The sequence below is a fragment of the Dacryopinax primogenitus genome (genome assembly GCF_000292625.1).
Source record: "Dacryopinax primogenitus strain DJM-731 SS1 chromosome Unknown DACRYscaffold_11, whole genome shotgun sequence".
NCBI lineage: Eukaryota > Fungi > Basidiomycota > Dacrymycetes > Dacrymycetales > Dacrymycetaceae > Dacryopinax > Dacryopinax primogenitus.
Window position 1 is genome coordinate 877,701 of NW_024467208.1, and position 9,438 is coordinate 887,138.

General features: G+C 52.0%; 2 protein-coding genes across 2 annotated transcripts; one reads left to right on the forward strand and one right to left on the reverse strand.

The window, feature by feature from the left end:
• Positions 1-448: 448 nt before the first annotated feature.
• DACRYDRAFT_116954 (uncharacterized protein) lies at positions 449-1,508 on the reverse strand. The gene is made up of 3 exons (XM_040770290.1): positions 1,137-1,508; positions 674-1,080; positions 449-626 (listed from the first exon to the last, which is right to left on the reverse strand). Exons 1-3 carry the CDS (start codon positions 1,492-1,494, stop codon positions 528-530), a joined length of 864 nt encoding a protein of 287 aa, XP_040628047.1. The 5' UTR covers positions 1,495-1,508; the 3' UTR covers positions 449-527.
• Positions 1,509-1,720: 212 nt separating this feature from the next.
• On the forward strand, positions 1,721-9,023 carry DACRYDRAFT_95335 (uncharacterized protein). Its single transcript, XM_040777288.1, has 28 exons — positions 1,721-2,125; positions 2,182-2,424; positions 2,480-2,597; positions 2,653-2,932; positions 2,979-3,905; positions 3,954-4,352; positions 4,402-4,620; positions 4,672-5,141; positions 5,192-5,481; positions 5,538-5,571; positions 5,618-5,732; positions 5,784-5,801; positions 5,851-5,909; positions 5,966-6,005; positions 6,052-6,248; positions 6,300-6,478; positions 6,528-6,680; positions 6,730-7,316; positions 7,370-7,488; positions 7,540-7,587; positions 7,638-7,833; positions 7,884-7,956; positions 8,009-8,162; positions 8,213-8,367; positions 8,419-8,473; positions 8,525-8,770; positions 8,824-8,905; positions 8,953-9,023. Exons 1-28 carry the CDS (start codon positions 1,809-1,811, stop codon positions 8,958-8,960), a joined length of 5,781 nt encoding a protein of 1,926 aa, XP_040628048.1. The 5' UTR covers positions 1,721-1,808; the 3' UTR covers positions 8,961-9,023.
• Positions 9,024-9,438: the final 415 nt, after the last annotated feature.

Consider the following 9,438-nt stretch of genomic DNA (forward strand, 5'->3'; position numbering starts at 1 on the left):
GGAAACTCCAATGTAGGCTCGTTTTTGTACGCTCTTGAGCTTTTGCGCTTGTAGCCCTTGGAATGTGAAATAGATGGGCTTGACTGTTTGGAGGGCTGGTGTGATTGGATGAACAGTAGACACGCAGGGAGAATTCCTCGAGCGAGTTGCTGCTGGAATAAACAGGCAAAGCAGTGAAGTCAGGTTGATCCTCACCGGAGTAAGCGCCCGTCGGGACTTCTGGTCGTTGATCAAGGTCATTGTACACCCTCGTCGAGATCCTTTCGCCATCATAGGATATATTGCTGGAAACGCCGCCAGGTGAAAACAGAACACCATGAGACACAATAAATGGGCGGTGATTCTTACGGGGCCATTGCCGGTTTGCCGGCCAGAAATTGAGCAAGGAAAGGAGATGAAAACATGCTCCATTGCTAGACAGGATCTGACATCGACAGTAGATGAGACATAAATCAGCAGCTCAGAATGAGATAAGTTGTTGTACATTGTTCCGGTGATTAGCGTTCTCTTCATAAGGCATATTCATGCTACGAGACCCAGTTGAGCTTGACGGGCTTTTCTCCAGTGGGCACCGCCGGTCCCTCCTTAGCAAGGTCATTAAGCCTCTTCCCTACGCCGTCCCTGAGCTGTCATCGATATCAGCATCTGGCCTACACCCTGATCAAAGACTCACCCCTTTCGAGATCTCCCTGCTCGCATCAAAGTACGCCAACACCCATTCCCTCGCAACCCACCCGTCCTCGATCCTCCCAAGCTCCCGCCCATCGCACCCCACCAGAACCCATGCGTCGGGCCATCCCTCAGTTTTGCCGCTCTTCCAGCTCCAACGGGCTACCTTGCTCCCATCATTAGACTTCCATTCCCGCGTACCCTGTTGGCTTGACGTCGGCCCGGGGTGGAAATAGGCCACGTCGAGTGTTGAAGTAGTGGACATGGGCGCGTTGGGGAAGAGGGTGAGGAGCTTTCCTACTGCGAGCTGGGTCGATTCGGGAGGCCGGGAGGGGAGGAGCGCGACGCGATGTTGGAGGGCTTTGATGAACCCATCCCGGAGGTGAGTGAAGTTCGTGCGCCGGGAAGGTACTACGAGAGGGTCAGATTCGTACAAGAAGAGAGTGATGAATATGAACAATACCCACCAATGCGTAAGAGCACGTCCCCACCCTCAAGCAGTCCCTTCATTCGCTCCGCTGCGCTCTTCTCCCCTTCCTCCAGCGCGACCTCACTCAGATCCGCATAGAAACCGACTTCGTACACTTTCATGCGCATGAACGTCACGGTGCGTATTCCCGTACCCAGAAGAGTGAGCGTAGCACCTGACGGATGGGGAAGCGTAGGAGGAAAGAGCTCTGACGCGGTGGGCTCTTTCGCACGCTTCGGTTTGGGAGGTGCATCGAGTGCTACGTGAGGTCGGTACAATGTATGCGCGGTGAAGAGCACCACGGATACTGGGAGCACCGGAGAGCGGAGTAGTGACCAGGCTACGCGGGATGCCATTGCTCGCTGTCTTCTTGCCAGGGGAGACGACGAGCTCGAGCAAGTCGTCGTTGTCGCCGCCCGAGATGGACGGCGCAGATGGTCCGCGTGGTCCGCGGAGGCATCTGTAAGGTCCAAATCAGGAGCAACCAGCTAGTCAATACATTCGAAGGGGACGCGTGTACCAGTTTCAACACTTCGACATTTCTACAGTGCTCATCAGCTGCGTATTGCGTGTACCGACGCGCGGCCCTTCTCATTCGATCATATATAACACTATTCAGGCAAATCAACAGAACCATTTGGAAACGAAGCGTACGTTAACAACCAAGAACATGGATTCAGAACCTGCGACGCCGGTGAGCGAACCTGAGATGGAGATCGACACGGACGTGCCTACACCTACCGGGGACCGTGCGCCCGACGGAGAAGCAGGTGATTCTGAAGAGAATCTCACGGTTGAGCAAATACACGCGAAGTACGACGAACACTACTTTAGGACCTGTCGTATTCACCGTGAGAGCACCCCTCTGCGACCGGAGAGTGAGGAGGAAATGATGCAGCAATTTGGAGAGATCGTGGGAAAGATTCTTGATGCTGTCAAGGCTAGAGACTGGGGTCTTGTCGCTAATTGGGAAGGGATCATGCAGTGGTACGTTCCTTTCCTCCAGCCTCTCAACTTGTAGGATAACCATGTACGAAATGTAGTTGGAACATGCTCCAGTATCCTATTTCCCGTCCCTTGCGTGCTAAGCTCGCAGCCCTCTTTTATGCCCTCCTCACTACCCCCGGCATCGACGGCCGCCTCATACACGCCTTCGCCTCAAGTCTGTACAACTTGATCGAGAATAGGAAGCGCCTCGCGATCGAGGACTGGCAGCCCGACTGGAGGCCGCTGTGGGAGTTGATGCAGAGAGAGTATAAGCTTGATCGAAGGGCCGATTCCACCTCGTGAGTCTTTACCGTCGCTGGTTGTGTTGTGAAGGCTGATATGTGGCTGGTGCAGGAGCTTGGCAAGCATATACCTGCATGCGTGTGGGAACATTAACCGCTTCATCCCCGCTTCCGAGATCACCCCTCTTCTGGAGACGTTCCTTTCAAAGCTGAATATAACCGTTCCCGATGTGAGTCCCTTCCCTGTTTCAGCAACTTGCTTCCTTTGACCGATGACCGGTGCAGACCTACCTCCTGCACATGGGTCCTCTTCTCGCGCTCCTACCCCGCACTGAGCCTGAACGCTACCTTCCCCCTCTGCTCACCATCTGGGAGTCCCTAAACAGTGCCATCATCGACGAGCGGATGCTCTCCTTCCTATCTACGCTCGCTGTGCGCCATATAGAGCCAGACGAGCGCGGAGAAGGTGGGGACTGGGTGCGGATCAGAGAGGGGCAGGACGGTGTAGGCATGTGGCAGGACAAGACTTGGAGGAGGATTATGGGCAAATGCCTGAGGGCATTGAGTGTGTTTCTCCTTTTCAGGCTTTGCTTCCAGCTCATATCGCGCAGATGTGCCCCTCGCAGGATCCTCAGGCTCCTCGAGCACAGCAGCGCATGCTGACCTTGCCTCATCTACCAAAGCCCAGCGTCTGCACCGGCCTGGCTCCCCCATCCAGTCCCTGTCCAAGATCATCGTCTATTCCATGGCACCCGATGGACCGGTAAAGGGTGCCACGAGTGGGGCAGGCCCAAGCGGCACCGTTACTCCGAACGGCATTATCGCCAGTGGAATGCCTGCCTCCCTCGGCGGGGGAGCGGCGAACAAGGGCTATCTTGGTGGGTCCAAGGCGCTCGAGAGTCTTGATCGACTCATCACCTCTACCGAATCCTTCTTCCACCCATCTAATGCCGGAGTCTGGACTGTCGACCTGACAAACTTCATCAACCGTATTACGTACGAGTTCCTGAAGCGTACGAAAGAAGAAGAGCGAAAGCACTGCAAAACGCCACCTGAGCGGCGGCTCACCCCACTCATGCGGCTTTCTCTTGTCCGCTCGCTCAAGACCGTCGCACTGCTAGCGATGTTCTCCAAAGATCCTGTCAGCGTGCTCAACGCCCAGCTCGCTCTGCGTAACATGGCTTTGCTGGAACCGGGGGAGATCATGCCTGAACTTGTGGAGCGGGCATATGAGGGTTTGGAAGTGATCAACGAGACGCACCGGACGACTGCAGTGATGAGCGCTACTGCTGCAGTAGCGGCGCCTCTGGTGAACGGCAGTTTGTGGAAAGATGCCGGGAAGCATGTTGCTCCTTTGCTTGAGCTGTGTCTACCTGGCATCGATCTCAATGATCCGGGGAAGACAATGTGTAGCACTTTGGTGGTTGTGGCTATCTGTCAGCAGATCTATATATCCGATCTGAGCTTGGTCGACCTCGATGGAGTGGAGATTTCCGAAGAAGAGAGAGCGCTGAAGAATAGCAGTGCTGCGTTTGCAGGTGAGCGCATATAGTTCCTTCAAGAGCATATGGCTGAGCTCAGAAAAGACTGGGTAACGATGTACATCGAACGTGTCTTCACGCTTATCGAGAACCTGCCCGAAGAGGGCGGGCGGGGCAATCGTACAGGCGGCAAGTCGGAAGACAACGTGCTTAAGTCTGTCCAATCCTCTGTTGATGTACTGTGTTCGCACCTCTCGCCCACGCTGTTCGACTTCGTCCTCGAGATGATATACCAATACGCGAAGACAACTGTGCGCTCTAACGGCGTGCGCGCGGTGGGCAACCTCGTGCTTAGCTTGGCTAAGGCGGATCCTGGGAAGACGATCAAGCGTTTCTGGCCGCTTTGCAGGAATAGGGTCAGAGAGGAGCTCGAGAATGGCGCAAGTAGTATCCGGAGCACGAGCAGTGGCGTGGGTGTGCCTGGTGATACGGCGCTGCATTGGAGTGAGCAAATTTGACCGGGGTTCAATACCTGATCTGACCCTGTACCTAGATCTGTCTATCCTGAGGGGCGCATTCCATTTCAGCTGCCCGGAGCTGCTGAAGATCAAGGACGAGGTCATAGATCTCTTGGCGCTTTTGATTGAGAAAGCAAAGAGTGAACGAGGCTATTCATACACTTCACGAATCATCACCAAGGTCATGGGTGCTCTTTCGACGGTCTATCCTGCAGAGTATAATCTTGTCAATCCAGAAGAACTCGACAGTGAAGGCACGTACGGTGCTGATTTGGTGTGATGGGCTCAGTGCTCATTCATTACAGACTTTCAGAAGAGGCACAACAAGTATTGGGGAAAGACGTATAAGGCCGAAGAAGTAAACATCAAGTGGCATGTGCCGCTCGATGAAGAGACTGCTTTCATCTTGGATGTTCTGGAGAAGCTCATCAAACCTCTGACTGAGAAGCTTGACGCGCTGTTGGCTGAGGACGCAACTCGCGACAGTGCATGGAGAAACGATTTTGTCCGTTTCACCGCGGCTGCCAAGGCAACTTGGGCTGGACTCGGCTCGTTGTATCAAGAGACTGCGAAGGAAGGCGGGATGGATATGATGGATCCTAAGGTCGACCTTCAGCACTTTTCTCCTCAGGGTCCACACCCACAAGACTGCTTTGTCTTGACGGATCCCAAGGATCCACGATATCAGAAGGTTGTGGCACTGCGTGAAGCATGGGGCGAGGTACTTCATCGTGCTTCCTTGTCTTTGCTGAACTCCGGCAATGAGGATTTCACTGTGAGCAGCTTTCGTGGTCAGGTTGGTATGAGCACTCAAGGGTTTCTTAGGATGTTGTAACACAAATCGTTCGCGCGATTGATGGATACATGACGGAGTACGGTGTCCAGCGGTCCACATACGACAGCGACCACAAGCGATACAACGTCACCCGTGAACTCACTCGTGTCTGGCCTAAACAGAAGACCTTCCCCCGGCATATCTGGGTTCGACGAGCATACCTTCATGTCCTGGCTAGGAAGTACCAGCATTCTCTATTCCGGAAGCGATCCGAGCTGGATGATCGGTTGATTTCTGTGCTCACAGAATTTTCGCTCTCACCCTACACCCGTGTCAGGAAGTGAGTGCCAGTAATATCTTGTCTTGCTCACTGATTGACAATCTATCTACTTGCAGGTCGGGCCAATCAGTGCTTTTAGCTCTCTCGACTGTGAGCCAGCCTTCATTTTGATTTTATGAAGCCAACATCTTGTAAGACTTATGTTCGCTCTACGCATTTCATACTGCCGAAAGTTTTCGAAGCCTTGAATCCGGGCACAGATCCCGATCGCATGAAAGGAGCGTTGCACGTCCTCGGGCAGAAGACGACCAGTATGTGTTTCTTCAAATCCTACACAGCGTGCAGATTCTGACGCTACATAGCTGCCTTCGTTATTCAGAGTGAGTCCTCACGCCTAGGTTACCCAAGTTCGTTCATGAAGTCTCGCAGATTGGCGTTTTCAGGCTCGGTACATGATGGCTGTCCTTGAGTCATCCTGGCAGGAGAAGGTGCGCGTGAATGCATGGACGCGTTCTATGTAACGGAAGCTGACGGTGTCATCAAGCCTTCAATCCAGCAGCTTGTATCTTCAATTGCTCAAGAAAGTGAGATAAGATGGTTCTCTCTGACCAGCTGTTAACATCAGACCAGTTCTTGCGGCACTACCGGAGGCGGTATCCGCCACGGTCATGCGGGATCCTCATGTCGTATTGCCCATCCTGGATAAAGCTGTCAATGATATCAGGCTGACGAGTCTGATTGCCGGCGAGAATGAGGTATTGATCGCTGCAGTTGAGGCGTGTGCCATGGAGAACTTGAAGCGAAAAGAGTCTGCCTACATTGATCTCGTACGTAGTGATCTGCTATGAATTGAGGTACCTGGACTCATGTTGGACAAGTTGGACAAGATTGTCGCTGTAGGCAACGCTCCCACAACTCATTGGCGATATGGTCAGATGGCAATACGCTTTTTACGCGTTCTGTTACGGCGAGATCGAGCCACCAATCCTGAGGTAGCAGCGCTGTTTGCCAAAAACGTTGCTTCAGATAACCCTAGTACCAGACGGTATTCTCAACTGTACGATTCCGTGCGATATTATAGAATGAAGTCACTGACGCACAAACAGGGCCCTGGAGAAGGTATTGGAATTGATCAAACTGAGAACGATGGCCCAAGACACGCGGCAGCTGTTCATAGAGTCGGGCCAGAACCCGCTGAAAATCAAGGCGCCATACCCAAGCGCGGAAACTTTCTGGGAGAATGAGACATCTAACCACGGGTGAGGGTACAGCGATAATGCTCCGTGTGTCCTCTCACTCTTATCCCAGCCCACTCTATGACAAGGTCCCAAGTGGGGTTCTAATAATGACTGCATCGGTCGACGCCTACAAGCCTGCACCGGAAATTGAATCCGGGTTCGAATGGGAGCCTGACAGCCATCCAACACTTGCCGCTATCCGGGCCGTCGTCGATGACCAATGGTTCAATAGACTAGCAAATCTATATTCGCAGGAGTCTAGTGGCAGCGGCAAAGACGCACGGCACGATAACGTGCGCTTCATCATGCGTATCTTCAAGGTCTTGGAAGATGAGCCCATGGGACGTGCTATTACCGTGTTAGAGCCTATGATGGATGATAAGGACCGCTTCAAGCAGAGGGCTGCCGCAGAAATGTTAGCGGGCGTTCTTCGCGGGAGCAAGAATTGGCCAAGGAAATCGACCAAGCAGCTGTGGGATTGGGTTACTCCAAAGCTACCTGGCATTTTTGACCGTATTACGCCTGACACCTTAAATTACTGGGAGTACTTCTTGACCATTGTTTTGTCGGATCGTGACCCCCGCCGTTGCGCTGGGCTTAACTTTGTTATTGACCGAGGCCTTGCTGTCGACTTCGCTGGCGAGTCTGCCTTCAAGAGTAAGTTCCACACTTAGTATGCATTTTCTAGTTGAGGCTAAATTCATATCTAGTCAGTAACGCCGTAGCTGCAGCCGGCATTGTCGGGGCTGCATGGACCATGAAATTTGAGCCCTGGACATCTCGATTCCTCGACCTCTCGTGGAAGAATCTAGGATCGGGATTTGCCGAAGTACCTTCTATCTTCTCCCCCAATTGTTGACCTTTGTTGATCGAAGTGCAGGTGCGCACGCAAGTAGCTGCGAATATTGAAATTTTCTTGAATATCCAAGTGAGTGCTAAAGGCGTCAACTACCTTTTTATGCTTATTGTATTCTGCAGTGGCACCCACTGTACAGTGATGTCCACACCTTTGCAGATGCTTGTAGGAAGCATGGAGTGGATGCGTTGTCCGTTGTCAATCCCGCTCAGCTAAAGCGGGTTGAAAGTCTGGCGGATATCCTACCAAAACTGAAAGAAACACGCCTGTCAGGACCCAAAGTCAATCAATCTGAGTATGACAAAGTTGGCCTAAGCGGTGAGCATCATTATGTCATCCGTCGGGGCTGTTACCAACTATCTATCCAGCTATGAAGTGGATCTGGTTGCGAGCTCATAGCAGTGTTGCACCTTCTATTTACCCATACATGCAACCCTTAATGTGAGTCTCCTCGTATTAGGCAGTTCGCGACTAAAGATCGATCCTTTCCTAGGCAGGAAGCATTACGCATGAGCGAGTTGATGGATTCGTCCGACCTTCGCTCTTACGCCATTGGTTTACTCTACATCCTTTCTGCAGTCACCCCTTCTGTACAATACGTTGAACCAGTGATGGATGCCCTTATTGAAGCTGTTCGGACTTCTCCCGTGAGTAGTCTTTCTTTCCTGGAAAGTTCGGGTATTCAATTTATCCCAAGTCATGGAGGGTTCGACTACAAGTACTACCTATCATGCAGGTTTTCTACTTCCGACAGCTGCCCATCCTTAGCGATGAATGCAGCATCCGTGTACTGGATGTGCTTGTAGAATGTCTGGAGGATGAAGCCATCGAAGTACGGGAGATGGCGGCGAAGTGAGTGGCATTATGAGTTGTCTTTTGTTCAAGCTGATGCTTCGCGTGAAGAACATTGTCTGGGGTAATCCGTTGTTCACAACGCCACAGTATTTTGGATCTAAAGGTTCAAAGGCCCATATTCGAATCGTACCACGAAGACTCACGTTAGATCCAGGCACGTTTCGTGACCGCGGTCCACCATGTCAGACTTCCTCCGCGGACAGATGCGGTTTACAGCGCATCTTTGCGTGTTCTCCATGCAGGTGTACTGGGATTGACGGCCCTCATCGACGCATATCCTTACACGGTGCCCAACTGGCTTCCTTCCCTGCTTCCCGTTCTAGCCGAGCAAAGTTATGAGAAACCACCAATCTCCACCACTGTACGCAAGTGTGCCGCAAACTTCCGAAGAACGCATCAGGTAACGGCCCCCTGTCTTCCTGACAACAATGTAACTCACCTGTGGAATGATAGGACACGTGGCATACAGATAAGAATATGTTCGATGAAGAGCAAATGCAGGCGCTGCAGACGATTATCAGCGGCACCTCGTATTGTAGGTTTCAGTGTATTGCACGGTTTCGTTATGCTGATAATTTTCAGATGCATGAAACTCAAGCACCGGTCCAATGCCATCCGTTATGATCTATTCAGCTTTGTCAAAGATTCTCAATATACCTGCACATTGTATACCTACACAACCTGGATAAAACTGCCATTGTTGAGACGGTTGGCCAGTCGGATATCGGCAGAATGCGGCAGTATTCAACGGACGACAAGCTGCATAGGTAGACGAATAGAAATACTCAAAGTCGATGAGCCATAATGCCTCGTTCTCGTCCAGAATGCTTCTTCGCCTCATCTGCGAAGCCTACTCCTGATAGCTTATTATCCTCATACTGAACAATTATCCTATCGTTGGCCACGGTGTATAGCCAGCAATCCGTCTTCTTTTCACCAACTTCAGATCCCCGTTTGAGCATGGATATGCAATCTGATAGCCCCTTTCGATCAGTAAAACGTACCGCGGGTTGGACCATAATTGCTCTCGTTAGTTCTATTTGACTGTAGGGCGGGATGCGAGGTTTT

Bases quoted from the DNA above. Each gene is read 5' to 3' on its own strand.
- DACRYDRAFT_116954 (XM_040770290.1), bottom strand. From the start codon at position 1,494: ATGGCATCCCGCGTAGCCTGGTCACTACTCCGCTCTCCGGTGCTCCCA. The intron at 1,081-1,136 runs GTGGGTATTGTT...ACCCTCTCGTAG, and splicing joins GGACGTGCTCTTACGCATTG to TACCTTCCCGGCGCACGAAC. The intron at 627-673 runs GTGAGTCTTTGA...TATCGATGACAG, and splicing joins GCAGGGAGATCTCGAAAGGG to CTCAGGGACGGCGTAGGGAA.
- DACRYDRAFT_95335 (XM_040777288.1), top strand. From the start codon at position 1,809: ATGGATTCAGAACCTGCGACGCCGGTGAGCGAACCTGAGATGGAGATC. The intron at 2,425-2,479 runs GTGAGTCTTTAC...TGGCTGGTGCAG, and splicing joins CGAAGGGCCGATTCCACCTC to GAGCTTGGCAAGCATATACC. The intron at 6,006-6,051 runs GTGAGATAAGAT...ACATCAGACCAG, and splicing joins ATCTTCAATTGCTCAAGAAA to TTCTTGCGGCACTACCGGAG.